This window comes from Oncorhynchus mykiss, chromosome 6, assembly GCF_013265735.2.
Source record: "Oncorhynchus mykiss isolate Arlee chromosome 6, USDA_OmykA_1.1, whole genome shotgun sequence".
NCBI lineage: Eukaryota > Metazoa > Chordata > Actinopteri > Salmoniformes > Salmonidae > Oncorhynchus > Oncorhynchus mykiss.
In genome coordinates this window covers 65413079-65431080 of record NC_048570.1, presented here as the reverse complement: position 1 = coordinate 65431080, position 18002 = coordinate 65413079, and the positions used below count along the sequence as shown (strand labels likewise).

Sequence of the window (18002 nt, the reverse complement as noted above, 5' to 3'; positions counted from 1 at the left end):
AGCATGAAATCATTTTGAAAAAACAAAATGGTTAAAGAAACACCTTTAGGGTTAGTGTTTCCACACAGCCATATTTAGCAATTGCTATTTAGCAATCTAGCATGTGTAACGTTAACTGGGAGGAAGCACACAGCATATGGATCTGTGCAAGTCTGCTAGCTAATGTTTTAGTAAGTAGTGTTTTATTTGGAAGATTAGTTTGCTAAAATGTGGTAAGGGCCATATCTTTCGAAAACTGGTCCATAAGCAATGACTGACGTGTAACAGACAGCCGTGGGCGAAGCTACCCGCTTAACACCCTATCGAGAGAAGGGTTTGAGAGCTAAGGCAAAACCTGACAGAATAACAGGACCCCTCTGCATTGAATCAAAGTGAACACTGACCAAACCCATTGTTGGAATTGATCCCTTTGTCCTCAACTTTCTTGTACTATCTTATCAGTTTCAACCCAGCAGTGTTCTGAGGTGCATCAAAGTACATACTACTAGATAAGTTTAATGTTTGGGTCTGCCATATGTTCATGTAAACATAAGGTTATCAGTGTGTTGTGTATGTCAGTGGTCTGAAAAAAGCCTATAATGGATTTAATTGAACAAAAGTTTGTTTGGAAATTGAACATTAAGACCTTTGAATGAATGGGTTACATGCCAGTAAATCAACCTTACCATTGAGACAGCAGAATCAATAGATATTTCTTTATTAAATTCATAATTTTATTCACAACAGGAGAGTGTGGATTAAATCAACAGACACCAGGACAAGGCAGAGACTTGAAGAGAAGTGGTTCATCTTGTTGGACACCAGATGACCTGAGGGGAAATGAAAAGGAAACGTTTAATTATTTTAAATTAAGAACTGTAAAGTGCCGAAGATGTAACATGCGTTTCCCAAAACAGCATGCAGAGAGAACGTTCTCTTAAGTGTGTCGTTGAGGCATGTGTACATACTGATAGGATCGAAAGCAAGGCAGCACTGCTCTCGGGCCAGCTTTCTCCATTGAAATCTTACCTTAAAGCTGCAGTATGTAACTTTCTGGGCAACCCAACCGAGTTCACATAGAAATGGGTTATAGATCTGTCACTCATTGAAAGCAAGTCTAAGAAGCGGTAGATCTGTTATGCGCGCTATATCTATGCTTTCAGGTCTTAAGTTTAGCTTTAGCATCTTTTGGTTTTGTACACCAGCTTCAAATTGATGGACTATTTTTGGTTATGGAAAAGTTATTTCAGAGCAGTACAATGATTCTCTAAACATAACTATTTGAATTTTAGCAACCAGGAAATGGCGGAGCGATTTTCTGCACATTGCACCTTAACAGAATTATTCCACAATACTGACGCTGTATCAGCTCCTAGAGATATCACCTACAGCTGCTAATATTGAAGCAGCTTATTCTAATGCACTAATTAAAACTTGAATGAACATGATTTCAATATAGGCGAATGTAGCCTATACTGTAGGTAGGCTATTTGTCTTTTGATGCAGTCATCTCGGGTTTCATGTGAATATCTTGATCCTTCGCTTGTTTAACATTTAGAGACATTGGAAACTTTGTATTTGCATTCAACTTTGTTACGCTATCTGAGGTCACAAAGACTGATAAACATTTTGATTCTGTTTCGCGGAGATCTGTATAACGTCACACGGTAGGGGGAAAACACATTTAATGGTGCACGTCGCTGTTTTACAAGTGGTCTGAGGCAGTTGGTAAATAAAATGTTTAAGTGCAACTTCAATAAAAATGTTGGGACACAACTTGGAGATTTAATGATGCCCCTACAAAGGTTGTAACGATGAACTTAGCCTTAAGATGCTTTTGAGGGCCCAGAGCATTTGTTTTTCAATGTGTAAGTACTTACCCAGAGGATGTCTATAATATGTCCATGCCCAGATCCTCAGGTGTGGAGATACCCAGCTCAATCAGAGTGGGCTGCAGTTCTTGAATCAGGTATGGGTAGATATCTTTGTGGGGACCAGATTTGTCCTGTTACAAAGAGAGGATGATCAAGTTCACCATAGGGAATATTACAAAAGGCATACAGGTTGAAGACTCCAGAAGTTTCCTAAATTACTTGTATATTATGTGAATAAATTCAGAATGAAATCCAACTTATTTTACATGTTAAACACCTTTTCACAAGAAAGTGACATACAGAACAAAAATATAAACGCAACATGTAAAGTGTTGGTCCCATGAGCTGAAATAAGATCCCAGAAATGTTCCATATGCACAGTGCATTTTTCTCAAATGTTTACATCCCTGTTAGTGAGCATATTTTTTATTTTACCTTTATTTAACTAGGCAAGTCAGTTAAGAACAAATTCTTATTTTCAATGACAGCCTAGGAACAGTGGGTTAACTGCCTTGTTCAGGGGCAGAACGACAGATTTTTAACTTGTCAGCTCGGTGATTCACTCTTGCAACCTTTCCGTTACTAGTCCAACACTCTAACCAGTAGACTACCTGCCGCCCCAGCATTGCTGCTTTGCCAAGATAATCCATCCACCTGACAGGTGTGGCATACAAAGAAGCTGATTAAACAGCATGATAATTATACAGGTGCACCTTGTGCTGGGGACAAAAGGCCACTCAAATGTGCAGTTTTGTCACAACACAATGCCACAGATGTCTCAAGTTGAGGGAGCGTGCAATTGGCATACTGAAAACAGGAATGTCAACCAGAGTTGTTGCCAGATAATTTAATGTTAGTTTCTCTACCATAAGCTGCCTCCAACAACATTTTAGAGAATTTAGCAGTACGCCCAACCGGTCTCACAACCACGTGTAACCGCACTAGCCCAGGACCTCCACATCCGGCTTCTTCACCTACGGGATTGTCTGAGACCAGCCACCCGATCTGCTGATGAAACAGGAGTATTTCTGTCTGTAATAAAGCCCCTTTGTGGGAAAAAAAAAACAAAAAACAAAAAAAACTGTCTGATTAGCTGGGCTTATGCCCTCCCAGGCCCACCCATGCCATTAATTTTAATTGACAGATTTCCTTATATGAACTGTAACTCATTGAAATTGTTGCATTTTTTTTAATTCAGTATAGCATAAAAATAGATTATGCTGTGAACCTTCCGGCTAGTCAAATAAAATTAAAAAGTCCGCTACATTGAAAGTGAGGAATTAATACTAAAGGTCGACCGATTAATCGGAATGCCAGATTAAGTTTTCACAACAATCGGAAATCTGTATTTTTGGGCGCTGATTTTGCCGTTTAAATTTATTTTTAAAAATACATTTATTTAACTAGGCAAGTCAGTTAAGAACACATTCTTATTTTCAATGACAGCCTAGGAACAGTGGGTTAACTGCCTTGTTCAGAGGCAGAACGACAGATTTTCACCTTCTCAGCTTGGGGGATCCAATCTTGCAACCTTACAGTTAACTAGTCCAACGCTCAAACCACCTGCCTCCCACTGCGGCTATGGAATCCTGACCTGTTCACCAGACGTGCTACCTGTCCCAGACCTATTATTTGACCATGCTGGTCATTTATGAACATTTGAACATCTTGGCCATGTTCTGTTATAATCTCCACCCGGCACAGCCAGAAGAGGACTGGCCACCCCTCAGTCTGGTTCCTCTCTAGGTTTCTTCCTAGGTTTTGGCCTTTCTAGGGAGTTTTTCCTAGCCAATGTGCTTCAACACCTGCATTGCTTGCTTTTTGGGGTTTTAGGCTGGGTTTCTGTACAGCACTTTGAGATGTCAGCTGATGTAAGAAGGGCTATATAAATACATTTGATTGAGTTTATTTTTACAGGGACAGTGCACATTAATCAACGTTTCAGTAAAAGTGCCGGTTTTAGCCAGCCGGCTAATTTTCAACCGCAGTCCCTGGGTAGCTTATTAAAAACAATTACAATATAGACAATCATTGAGAAGGTAGCACACGCAGAGCAACATAGGACAAGCAAGACGTAGCATACAGACAGAGCAACATAGAACAAAAAGCAGCAAGACAAAATTCATAAAAGCAACAAAGTGTTTCCACACCTCACAAGCTACAGACAACAGACAACATGGAAAGCGGCAATACACAGCTAGGGATTATGATCACAAATCTGATTGACCTTTAGCCATGTATTCATACATTTTGTGAAAGTGTGATAGGTGGTGCAGTTGTGTGTCTGATGGCAGTGTATTCCAGACATGGGAAGCTCGCACAGAGGAAGCAGATTTACTAAAGGTGCTTATCCTTAAGGGAACTATACAGTCACCTCTCATGGCAGACCTTGTGGATCTGCTGCCATATGTTTGGGTTTTCTGTTTAACAAAAATAATGAGTGGAGGGGGAGCCAGGCCATTTAGGATCTTGAATACAAGACATGCGGTGTATTGCACAAGATTCTCCCAACTCGGGAGCTCATGTTTTCTGAGGATGTAACAGTGATGATGGCTATTGGGCTTCCTAGCAAGTACTTTGAGAGCCTGTTTGTAGACAGACTGAATATGTTTTAATGTTGTACAGCAAGCTTGGGCCCAACTAGTCAAGCAGTATGTTAAGTGGGGGAGTATCATAGATTTGAAGTACAGTTTTGCTACCTCTGTAGTCAAACAATTTCGTATTAAACGGAAATTAGCTAGGTTGAATTGTTTTCTCCCCCCACATGCTTTTTAAGAGATTGGAATCAAGTATGATGCCAAGGTACTTAAAATCAGATACCCCCTGGAGCTTCTCCCCTGACACACATCTGGCTCAGTAGCATCTGTTGCCCTCTGTGAAGAACATACAAAAGTTTTTCACATTGAGATGCAAACACGAGTCACTGAGCCACTTTGTAACCTGGACCATTACAGTAGTGAGTTCTTGTGCAGCTTGTTATATGCATGCAAAGAGCAAACATCACTATCATCTGCATACATTTGATTTTCAGACCAAGTACAGACAGAAGGCAGATCATTAATGTACAAGCTGAACAGGAGGGGCCCCAGTATTGACCTTTGGGGCACGCTCACATTATAGCTACGAGTGGGCGACAGCTCATTGCTCACTCGAAGTTCTGCCTTTAAGGTATGATTCCATCCATCAAGGCAAAAGTTGAACTTGGACAATTTTGTGATGAGACTCATGGTTAACAGTATCAAAAGCCTTCCTTTAGGTCCAGAAACACAGCCCCAACAACGCCCCCTTTGTCCATCTTGAACTTCACATTTTCCAGAAGAAAGCAGTTGGTCATTTCTGTGGAGTGTTTCGCTCTGAAGCCAAACTGCATGAAGTGTAATGTGAAGGGGCTTTTGTTGAGGTGGGTAATCAGTTGTTCTGCTACACTTTAACAACCTTTGACACCACATGTAGTATACTAATGGGCCTGTAGTTACTCACGTCAGCAGGGTCGCCCGATTTAAAGATGGCCGTTATTATGGCCGACTTCCATACCCTTGGAAACACCCCGAGACCAATAGATGTGTTGGTGACCTTAGTAATGGGGCCAATGAGTGACTCTTTGTAGTTTAAGAAAGGTAGAGTCCAGTCCAAACACATCTTTGGCTTTAGAGTTCTTTAGTGAGCTAATCACCTTGTTCACCTTTGACTCAGAAACCTTCCTTAGGTTGAGCGTCATTCACTAGCACCGAGCCCAAGAAACCAGTGGAGGGGTTCTGTGTCAGTACCCTGACAGAGTCAAAAGTAGGAATTGAAGGCTATTGCTATTTCGATTGCATCCTGTGTTACATTGTTATTCGCCATGATTTCTAGTCTTTTGCAGTGTTACTATGGTCTTTCCCTGTTAACTTTTTTAGATTCTCCCAAATCAATTTAGAATTTCACTTTGCTTCACCAATTATGTTAATAAAAAAGTTTGCCTTGGCCTGTCTTAATTCTTTCACCTTATTTCTCAACATGGTAAACCTACGCCTGTCATGCTCCAATTTGGATCTTAGTGCTATTTTTAGAGCATAATCTCGTTCTTTCATCAATTTCCAGATTTCTCCATTTAGCCAAGGAAGAGGGCTCTTTTGGCCAGGTTTGGATTTGATTTTCTTTAGGAAACTATTTAATGTTGTCTGGATTGTGGATAGAAAAACCTGACTATCAGCTTCCACGTCTGTATAGGACAAGAGATCATTCCAGTGAAATTCCCTTAAATTGCATTTTCAAAATAGTGTAATTCACTCTTAGGTATTCTCAGTTTAGCCGGCTTTCTAACAGTAGAGGTTAAACCTGCTCTTAGACAGCTTTCTGGCTATAATTGTCAGATTATGTTCAGATAGCCGAATAACCATATTTAATGGTTTAATACTGAACACCAAATCAATTTGTGTTTTAGCCCAACAGGTCACCCTGGTTGGCCCTTTAACTAGCTGTGTAAGGTCAAAGGTATTAGTGGTCCGTTTGAGGGTTTCCTACAAGACTTGTCTTCATAATTAATGTTAAAATCTCCCATTAAGATGACCTCTTTCCCAAAATCACATTCCCTAAGCATGTTATTAAACTGATCAAAAAACACTTGGTGGAAGGTGGCCTATACATTCCAATAAGGGTAAAAGACATTGCACTCCACGAGGAGCCTGCCTGTTACACGAATGCAGTAGAAGCCAAGGTAAGTTGCTAGCTAGCATTACACTTCTTATAAAAATAAAAAAAAATCACTAGTTGTAACTACACATGGTTGATGATATTACTTGTTTATCTAGCGTGTCCTGCGTTGCATATAATCGATTTAACAAAAGCGCATTTGCGAAAAAAGCAATCGTTGGACGCCTGTACCTAACCATAAACACCAATGCCTTTCTTAAAATCAATACACAGAAGTATATATTTTTAAACCTGCATATTTAGCTAACAGAAATCCATGTTAGCAGGCAATATTAACCAGGTGAAATTGTGTAATTTCTCTTGTGTTCATTGCACGCAGAGTCAGGGTATATACAACAGTTTGGGCTGCCTTGGCTCATTGCGAACTAATTTGCCAGAATTTTACATAATTATGACATAACATTGATACATAATTATGACATAACATTGAAGGTTGTGCAATGTAACAAGAATATTTAGACTTAGGGATGGCACCCGTTAGATGAAATACGGAACGGTTCCGTATTTCACTGAAAGAATAAACGTTGTGTTTGAGATGCTAGTTTCCGGATTCGGCCATATTAATGACTTAAGGCTCGTATGTGTGTTATGTTATAATTAAGTCTATGATTTGATAGAGCAGTCTGACTGAGCAGCAGCAGGCTCGTAAGCATTAATTCAAACAGCACTTTCGTGCATTTTGCCAGCAGCTCTTCGCAAGCACAGCGCTGTTTATGACTTCAAGCCTATAAGACTAATGGTTGGTGTAACCGATGTGAAATGGCTAGCTAGTTAGCTGGGAGTGCGCTAATAGCGTTTCAAAACGTCACTCGCTCTGAGACTTGGAGTAGTTAATCTCCTTGCTCTGCAAGGGCTGCGGCTTTTGTGGAGCGATGGGTAACGCTGTGTCGAGTGTGGCTGTTGTCGATGTGTTCCTGGTTCGAGCCCAGGGAGGAGCGAGGAGAGGGACGGAAGCTATACTGTTACACTGGCAATACTATAGTGCCTATAAGAACATCCAATAGTCATAGGTATATGAAATTGAAATGGTATAGAGAGAGAAATAGTCCTATAAATACTATATTACCTACAACCTCTTACCTTGGAATATTGAAGTCTCATGTTAAAAGGAACCACCAACTTTCATATGTTCTCATGTTCTGAGCAAGGAACTGAAACGTTAGCTTTTTTACATGGCACATATTGCATATTGGCACATATTACTTTCAACACTTTGTTTTTGCATTATTTAAACCAAATTGAACATGTTTCATTATTTATTTGAGGCTAAATTGATTTCTATTGATGTATTATATTAAGTTAAAATAAGTGTTCATTCAGTATTGTTGTAATTGTCATTATTACAAATAAATTAAAATCGGCATTGGCTTTTTTTGGTCCTCCAATAAAATCGGTATCGGCGTTGAAAAATCATAAAATCGGTCGACCTCTAATTAGTACACCTACTAATTAAGGAGTTTGACTGTTCTTTTTGTACAGCTAGGTGGTTCATGTGAGGATTAAAGTCTGCTTCCACCAAATATAAGAAATAGCCAAAACCCCTTAAGTCAATAGTACAGTTCCCCTGAAATAAGCAGTGTTTTACAAAGCTACTGGAATGTTAAACGTACTTTATTAGTGAATTTGTCTGTGAATGGAAGTCATTTAAGCTCAGTAATCTGTACAATTTTCAAATTTAACCATCTGGAACAAAAACACCCGAATATGATAAACATGTAGAATGTCTCACCCATGTGGAAGCTAGGTGAATTGCAATAGGCCCACCCACTTGGGAGCCAGGCCCACCCAATCAGAACGCATTTTCCCCCCACAAGAGATTTATTACAGACAGAAACTACATTTCTGGGATTTTATTTCAGCTCATGAAACATGGGTCCAACGCTTTACATGTTGCATTTATATTTTTGTTCAGTATATTATGGACATTTTCTGAAATTACAACGCAAAAATGGAAGTTATTTTCCATGTAGACATATGATAAAAGCAGTGAGTATATCCACACTTATGTAGTTCTGTCCTTGAGCTGTTCTTGTCTAATAATGCTCTGTATTATGTTATGTTTAATGTGTGGACCCCATGAAGTGTAGCTACTGCTTTCACGACAGCTAATGTAGATCCTAATACAGTGCAGTCAGAAAGTATTCAGACCCCTTGACTTTTCCAGTTTCATCCATTTTAGAAAAAGGCTGTAATGTAAATTGTTTCCTCACCCTCAATCTACACACAATACCCCATAATGACAAAGCAAAAACAGGTTTACACTTTATTTTATTTAGCTCTCAATATAAAAATAATTAACATATATGTATTCAGACCCTTTAATTTTTTGAGCACCTTTGGCAGCGATTACAGCCGAGTCTTCTTGGGTATGAGGCGACAAGCTTGGCACACCTGTATTTGGGGAGTTTCTCGCATTCTTCTCTGCAGATCCTCTCATGCCATGTCAGGATGGATGGGGAGCATTGCTGCACAGCCATTTTCAGGTCTCTCCAAAGATGTTCGATCGGGTTCAAGTTCGGGCTCTGGCTGGGCCACAAAAGGAGATTCAGAGACTTGTCCCGAAGCCACCCCTGCATTCTCTTGGCTGTGTGCTTACGGTCCTGAGTGCTCTGGAGTTCAAGGTTTTGTACTTTGCTCCGTTCATCTTTCCCTTGATCCTGACAAGTCTCCCAATCCCGACCACTGAAAAACATCCCCACAGCATGGTGCTGCCACCACCATGCGTCACTGTAGTGATGGTGCCAGGTTTCCTCCAGACGTGACGCTTGGCATTCAGGCAAAAGAGTTCAATCTTGGTTTCATCAGACCAGAAAACCTTGTTTCTCATTGTATGAGAGTACTTTTAGGTGCCTTTTGGCAAACTCATAGCGGGCTGTCATATGCCTTTTTACTGAGTGGTGGTTGAGTGGTACTGAGTGGTGGTTTCCGTCTGGCCACTCTACCATAAAGGCCTGATTGGTGGAGTGCTGCAGAGATGGTTGTCCTTCTGGAAGGTTTTTCCCATCTCCACAGAGGAACTCTGGAGCGCTGTCAATGACCATCGGGTTCTTGAACACCTCCCTGACCAAGGCCCTTCTCCCACGATTATTGTTTGGCCGGGCGGCCAGCTCTAGGAAGAGTCTTGGTGGTTCCAAACTTCTATTTAATATTGATTGAAGCCACCGTTCTTGGGGACCTTCAATGCTGCAGACATTTTTTGGTACCCTTCCCCAGATCTGTGCCTCAAAACAATCCTGTCCCGGAGCTCTACGGACAATTCATTCGACCTCATGGCTAGGACCTTATATATACACACCGGTGTGTGTAAGTCTCATAGCAAAGGGTCTGAATAATTATGTAAATAAGGTATGTTTATTTTTAATACCCGTTTTAGCTTTCAATATTGTGTGTAGATTGAGGGGGGGAGGGGAATAGCCTTAATCTAAAATGGATTAAATTATCGTAACAATGTGGAAAATGTCAAGGGGTCTGAACACTGACTGCACTTATACAATTCCAGAATATATACACGTTTATTTTATTGAGATGACTTCACTAGGAGTTGGTAGGGGAAGCTGTGCAGCTCACCTTGACTGCCTCGAGGATGCGGATAGCACTGGCCAAGTCATTCAACCTTCGGCAAGCACGAAGAGCTGAGTCGAGGATTTTGGGTTCAGGTACCAGGTCATAGCCAATTAGTGTGTTCATGCCTATGGGATGTGGAATGGGATTCAAGCATACACCATTATACATTCTCAAATTTGATAGTTTAAATTTTATTTTTAGAAAATCTGTCTATCCATTAGTCTCCAACTCAAATTGAAAGAAAGATTATTGTAGACCTTCGGCAAAAGTGCAGACGTATTTTCAATATTCTTTAGAAGATCACCTTTCTTCAGCTCCCAGGCATCAATGTCTGGCTTGCTGAAATAAGTGACCCAACGGGCATCAAACTCCTCATCTGTCTCCACCTTGGCATGGGAGTAGCATCGGGAGGCCAAAGGAGCTGCAACAAAGAAAACAAACATTAGAGCATAGAGGTCGAGGCCTATTTGTAGATGCTTGACTGAAGAAAAAAAATATGCATACATACACACTTCAATTCTCATGAAAAAGCAGGTGAGCCTGCTGTCAGACATGTCATCTCACTACCAGCTGATTTCAAATGCAATTTTTGCAGCCCAGGGTGTTGTTTTGAGGACTTTGCCTGTGTGCTCCACTAAGATCTATTCAAGGGAAACTGACCTGTAAACATCACATGCATAATTGCAATATCAAATGAAATTGTATGTCACATGCGCAGAACACAGGTGTTCGTTCACCTTATAGTGAAATGCTTACTTACAAGCCCTAACCAACAATGCAGTTTTTTTAAATGAATTAACTTTAAAATGAACAATGAAAAGAGTAACAGTAAAATAAGAATAGTGAGGCTATATTCAGGGGGTACCAGTACAGAGTCAATGTTAGTCGAGGTAATATGTACATGTAGAGTTATTAAAGTGACTATGCATAGATGAGAGTAGCAGTATAAAAGGCAGCGGGATACAAGTAATCAGGGTAGCCATTTGATTAAATGTTCAGGAGGCTTATGGCTTGGGGGTAGAAGCTGTTTAGAAGCCTCTTGGACCTAGACTTGGTGCTCCGGTGGTACCGCTTGCCATGCGATAGCAGAGAACAGTCTATGACTAGGGTGGCTGGAGTCTGACCGTTTTTAGGGCCATCCTCTGACACCGCCTGGGATAGAGGTCCTGGATGGCAGGAAGCTTGGCCCCAGTGATGTACTGGGCCGTACGCACTAGCCTCTGTAGTGCCTTGCAGTCGGAGGCCGAGCAGTTGCCATACCAGACAGTGATGCAACCAGCCACGATGCTCTCGATGGTGTAGCTGTAGAACATTGAGGATCTGAGGACCCATGCCAAATCTTTTCAGTCTCCCGAGGGGGAATAGGTTTTGTCGTGCCCTCTTCATGACGGTCTTGGTGTGCTTGGAACATGTTAGTTTGTTGGTGATGTGGATACCAAGGAACTTGAAGCTCTCAACCTGCTCCACTACAGCCCTGTCGATGAGAATGGGGGCGCGCTCGGTACTCTTTTTCCTGTAGTCCACAATCATCTCCTTTGTCTTGATCACATTGAGGGGGAGGTTGTTGTCCTGGCACCACACGGCCACGTTTCTGACCTCCTCCCAACAGGCTGTCTCATCGTTGTCACTGTTGTGTCATCTGCAAACTTGGTGTTGGAGTCGTGCCTGGCCGTGAAGTCATGAGTGAACAGGGAGTACAGGAGGGGATTGAGCACGCACCCCTGAGGGGCCTCCGTGTTGAGGATCAGCATGGCGGATGTGCTGTTACCTAACCTTACCACCTGGGTGTGGCCCGTCAGGAAGTCCAGGATCCAGTTTCAGAAGGTGTTTAGTCCCAGGGTCCTTACCTTATTGATGAGCTTTGAGGGCACTATGGTGTTGAACGCTGAGCTGTAGTCAATGAATAGAATTATCACATAGGTGTTCCTTTTGTCCAGGTGGGAAAGGGTAGTGTGGAGTGCAATAGAGATTGCATCATCTGTGGATCTGTTAGGGCAGTATGCAAATTGGAGTGGGTCTAGGGTTTCTGGGATAATGGTGATGTGAGCCATGACCAGCCTTTCAAAGCACTTCACGGCTACAGACGTGAGTGCTACGGGTCGGTAGTCATTTAGGCAGGTTACCTTTGTGTTCTTGGGCACAAGGACTATGGTGGTCTGCTTGAAACATGTTGGCATTACAGACTGGGACAGGGAGAAGTTGAAAATGTTAGTGAAGTCACTTGCCAGTTGGTCAGCGCATGCTCAGAATTCACGTCCTGGTTATCAGTCTGGCCCTGCGGCCTTGTGAATGTTTACCTGTTGAAAGGTCTTACATCAGCTGCGGAGAATGGCAGGTAGCCTAGTGATTAGAGCGTTGGAATAGTAACCAAAAGGTTGCATGATCGAATCCCCGAGCTGACAAAGTAAAAAAAAATAAAATAAAATCTGTACTGAAAATCTGCCCTGAACAAGGCAGTTAACACTGTTCCTAGGCCACCATTGAAAATAAGAATTTGTTCTTGACTAACTTGCCTAAATTTAAATAAAGGAGCATGATCACAGTCATCCGGAACAGCTGATGCTCTCATACATGTTTCAGTGTTATTGCCTCGAAGCGAGCATAGAAGTAATTTAGCTCATCTGGTAGGCTCATGTCACCGGGCAGCTCTCTGCACTATCCCAGATCAAGAGCAGTAGATGGTGTAGGACATGACCATACACTGGTTTGACCGCAAGGTCTAGAGTTTCTGCGCATTGTTGTGTACCATTGTTGCCAACTTAACGACTTTGTCGCTATATTTAGCGAGTATTCAGACCACTCTAGCCACACATTTAAAAACAATTTTTTTGACTAGAGACAAATTTAACAACTTTTTCCTGGTGTTATTGGAGACCGACGTGAAAGCACATATTGTTCTTACTCTTCTCAACGAGCAGCGGGTGCTGCCGTGGGCCCCACCCCCGTCCCAAAGCACTCAGACGGCCTAGTCCTCACGCAGCAGTCCCTCCCAGCTGCAGTCAGAGCAGGAGATGTTGACCCCTCCGCGTCCAGACTGCAAATGAATCACGCATGCGGGAAGCCGCCGCTGGCTGATCACACCCTGGCTTACATTCAGGGCGGGATGTAAATGTAAAATGTTCTTTGTCTAAAATAAAATCACTGCACAAAAATAAATCACTGCATTTGACTCACACAGCCTCAGTCACTTACTCACCTTGTCCACTGTGTGTGTGTGCCTCTGTGACTGACATAAGCTAAACATCTAGCTGGCTAGCTCATGTCTCAGTCTAAACTGTACACTCAAAAATACAGAAAGGAGTGGAAATCAAACCTTGAATTCAGAGGCTGGTTGAAGCCATTTATTGGAGATGATACACGGGCATACTGCCTGTATTTTAAGGCTGATTTCTACACTAAACGTAGCGATGTAAAACATTTTTAAAAAACACAAAAAAAACACAACTCAAAAACATACTCAAAAGGCAGAGCCTTATAACAGTTCCACCCAAAACAAGCTGCCATTTATGGTTTAAAAAAAAAAAAAACTTATCTGCAAAAAATGCTGAGGCCACAATGGCATTAGCTATCGCTGAACACTGTACCATGCTGGCATGTGATCACATTGGAGAAGCATGTAGAGCTGCTTTCTCAGACTCCACTGCTGCTACCCACTTCAAAATGCACAGGACAAAGTGCACAGAAACTATTAATGGTGTTCTAGCACCATACTTTCTGAAAAAGTTGGTCGCAGATGTGGGTGACCAGCGTTTCAGCCTCCTCGATGAGTCCATGGATGTAAGTGTTTCTAGGAGTTGTGATAAGGTACTTTAGTGAGACCAAGCAGACAATTGCATCAACATTTCTGGGGCTTGTTGAGTTGGAGATGCCAAATCTATAGCCCGTGCTATTGTGGCTTTCCTCGAGAAGTGGTGTCTTAAGAAAGAGAAACTCCTGGGGATAGGGACTGAATGCCTCTTATGACGGGGATTAACAATGGGGTCCATAAAGTGCTGAAGGAGGAGTATAGCCTCATATCCGGTTCTTATTCGTTGTGTGTGCGCCATTCTGCAGCTTGCTGTAAGTCATGCTTCCAATGACACCATCTCCCGTAGTGTGGAGTACTTGGTACGAGTGACTTATAACAACTGGTTTTTAGTGTCTCCAAAGCGCAGGGAGGCCTACAAGGCCATATATGAGACCAACAAGTGGGGAGAAACCTTTACAGATAACCAAGGTGTGTGCCACACGTTAGCTCTCCATTGAATCTGCAGTTTCACACATTTTGGACCAGTGGGAGGAGCTTAGTCCAGTGAACACTGCTACATGGCTGAGGTTTTATACTCCATGTACAGTGATCCTCAAAACATATTGTATCTGACTTTTTTGAAGTCAGTGCTGGGTGAGGTACAGTTGGCCATCAAGGCTTTTGAGGGAGAGCCAGTAGCTCCTCTTAAGCTTGGTTAGCCTGATCAAGTCTGTGAGCAGCGGGGTGCTGAATCCACTGGCAAATGTTGATGTAAGCAAAGGGCCAATAGATGGATACATCAGTCCCAAACCGTACCTTGGTTACCTTTTTAAGTCAAAGGCAGCTGAGCTCCACCTTGCGCCTGAGGATGAAAACAATGTCCGAAAGCGGTGTGTAGCCTTCACCATTTCCCTCACTAATGAGTTGAGGGTGAGATTGCCGGACAACATCGAAGCATTGCAGTACATGTCAGATTTCAATGTGGAGGAAACGCTAAAGTACAATAAGAGCCCTGGAGAAATAGAAAAAAATAGCTAAGCTCCTTGGCTACTCCCCTGCCGGGATAGACAAGATTGTCCAGCAATGGCGTGCCAGCCATCTTAGTAAATGGAACGAGACAAAAAAAACACACTGGGCTTCTGGAGTGAGTTTTGGAAGTTCAGGGATGCTGCTGATATCAACCCGTTTCAAGAACTTTCCATGGCTGCTGTGTCTGTGTTGTCCTTGCCCCACTCGAATGCTGAAGTCGAGAGTGTATTCAGCCAGATGAGTGGTAAAAAGCACTTAGAACTTAGAAATCTGATGTCCTTGCAGACCCTTAACTCCATCCTGTACATTCGATATGGACTGAAGCTGTCTGGTGAGGCTTGCTATGAGCACCAGCTGCCTGATAATGTTTTGCAGCTTTTTGGCATATCAGCTGCTTACTCATTTAAGTCAGCTCCCTCAGTTGCTGAACCTGCCATAGAGAGCCTTGACAAAAATGACGATGACCCACTCTTTCTGTGAGCCAGCACAGCCTGTGTGAGTGAGGGGGGTCTGAATTTTTTTTATTCACCTGAATTAGGGCCAGATTCATTAACATAATTCTCACATTGCCATTGACAGTTTTTTCTAATGCCTCTTTTTGGTCCATTTAGATTGTATAAAAATGTAAAACATGTTATGGTTAAAAATGTTCATGTTTTACTGTGACTTGTAGTGGACCATAAGGTTAAAACCCAAACCAAATAAATAAAAATAATAAAAAACTAAGTAACTCTTTTGGGTCACTTTTGCCAGTCCCATGCCCGGATATAGGAGGAGGGTTGGAATTGTGACATAACATTTTTTTTAAAGATGGACAGATGAAAGTTAATTTGTAGCTCTAACCCGTTATTTGGGTGTTTTTTACTCACTTTATTGTCTCTCCCACGACGTTATTCCTCTCTCCTACAGCGTCCATCACAATTACTTGCACATGGCCAATTATGCAAATTAGGTGATGATGTAATTTAGCGACTTTTAGGACAGCCAATAGCTACTTTCCTTACTGAGGAGTTGGCAACACTGCTGTGACTCCCTCAAAAAAACGAATCATGGGTCATCAGAAGGACACATGCTAAAGTTAACTAGCTGTCTGATGGTTCTATACATTCACACTGGATATGGCATCAATTTAAGAACGTGAAAACTCTACACTTTATGGGCACCAAGAAATGTTACTTTGGATCAAATGAAAATCAATGTCACCCTGACGCAAACGTTAGTCCCATTGACTTAGCTTTAGCTAGCTAGCTATATAGCTAATGCCATCTAGTCTAATCAGCGGTGTATGATCAGAATACATGTGACTTCATACTTAACGCAATGCTTCGAATTTGCCTAATGAGATATATGTCGAGTTTTGTTTAGACTACCGTAACGTTACATACCACATACCACTAACGTTAGCTAGCTAGCTTGATGGCTACTTGCTATGGACAACTGGCAAGCAAGCTAACACGAAAGGCAAACCGTTTTATGAATAAATAGACAATAGGCTTTGCAGTCAATCCTACCCGAGTAGCATGGTCGTGTCCGCGTTAAACTCCGTACCCCAGAGGTTGAAAGTCGAACAACAGGTCTGAACATCTTGCCGACCGGTGAGAATTAGTGGCTAACGGTGTCGTATGCTAAGGAACCGAGTCAGAGGGACATCGAAAAGGGAAGCAATTGCGTCTGCGCAAAACCGCAGGGCCTACGTGCTAGGAGACAACCGCGCGAGGTAGGCTGTTAGCCTCACCTTTGGTGGTCTTATCAACAACTGCCATTTGGAAATAAATGCATACAATGAACATACACCTTCAGGTAATACATTCAACCCAGGGTCGTTACAACATAATTGCTGTAAATACACACTCCCATAGCAGTGTTAACCTGCCTAACGCAGTAAATAAACTGCGAGGCTACATTACCCACTGATAACTGGGGCTTTCGAATGTCTAAGGCACTGCACTGCACTGCATCTCAGTGTTAGGTGTCACTACAGACCCTGGTTCGATTCGAGGCTGTATCACAATCGGCCGTGATTGGGAGTCCCATATGGCGGCGCACAATTGGCCCAGCGTCCTTAGGGTTTGGCAAACCCTAGGGTAGGCTGTCATTTTGTAAATAAGAATTTGTTCTTAACTGGCTTGCCTAATTAAATAAAACAACTAAAACAGGGCATTGCTTGCAGTATGGTTTTGGAAGCATATAAACGATCTTTCCTATCAGTGAGAAATAATTTTAGAAAAACAAAGCTACAATTGATACACACCTTTTTATAGGGTCAGGGTTCCCAGACGGCCATATGTCCATGTTACAGCGCTTGTGTACAGAGGGAAGAGAGATTGGATGACCTGTGCTAATTAGCTATCCCTCTCTGAACACCTGTGTGTAAACGGACAGCCTGGTCACATTGACGTAAAATATTAAACGCCAATCCGGAACACTCAAATAAGTAAATGTTATGTCTGGTATGTTTACATGAGACAGAAGGTTACTTAGGCCAAAAACGAATGGAGGGTGGGTGTATAACATGAACATCTAGGAACCTAAGGGTTGTGTGTTAATCTCATCATCGACAATTTTAGCGTTTGAACTAATTAGCAACTTTGCAGCTGCTTACTACCTTTTAGCTAAACTCAGCAAAAAAAAGAAACATCCCTTTTTCAGGACCTTGTCTTTCAAAGATAATTCGTAAAAATCCAAATAACTTCACAGATCTTCATTGTAAAGGGGTTCAACACTGTTTCCCATGCTTGTTCAATGAACCATAAACAATTAATGTACATGTACCTGTCGAAAGGTTGTTAAGACACTAACAGCTTACAGACAGTAGGCAATTAAGGTCACAGTTATGAAAACTTAGGACACTAAAGAGGCCTTTCTACTGACTCTGAAAAAACCCAAAAGAAAGATGCAAAGACTGTCTGCAATAGGCTGAGAGAGGCTGGACTGAGGACTTGTAGGCCTGTTGTAAGGCAGGTCATCACCAGACATCATCAGCAACAATGTCGCCTATGGGCACAAACCCACCATCGCTGTACCAGACAGGACTGGCAAAAAGTGCTCTTCACTGACTAGTCACAGTTTTGTCTCACCGGGGGTGATGGTCGGATTCGCGTTTATCGTCAAAGGAATGAACGTTACACAAAGGCCTG

At 42.1% G+C, this 18002-nt stretch overlaps 1 protein-coding gene across 1 annotated transcript; it reads right to left on the bottom strand.

The window, feature by feature from the left end:
• Nucleotides 1-680: 680 nt before the first annotated feature.
• LOC110526359 (cytochrome c oxidase subunit 5A, mitochondrial) lies at nt 681-16792 on the bottom strand. Its single transcript, XM_021607264.2, has 5 exons — nt 16377-16792; nt 10414-10530; nt 10113-10234; nt 1860-1984; nt 681-809 (listed from the first exon to the last, which is right to left on the bottom strand). The coding sequence occupies exons 1-4, from the start codon at nt 16447-16449 to the stop codon at nt 1871-1873; spliced, it is 426 nt and encodes a 141-aa protein (XP_021462939.1). The 5' UTR covers nt 16450-16792; the 3' UTR covers nt 681-809; nt 1860-1870.
• Between the last annotated feature and the right edge of the window lie 1210 nt (nt 16793-18002).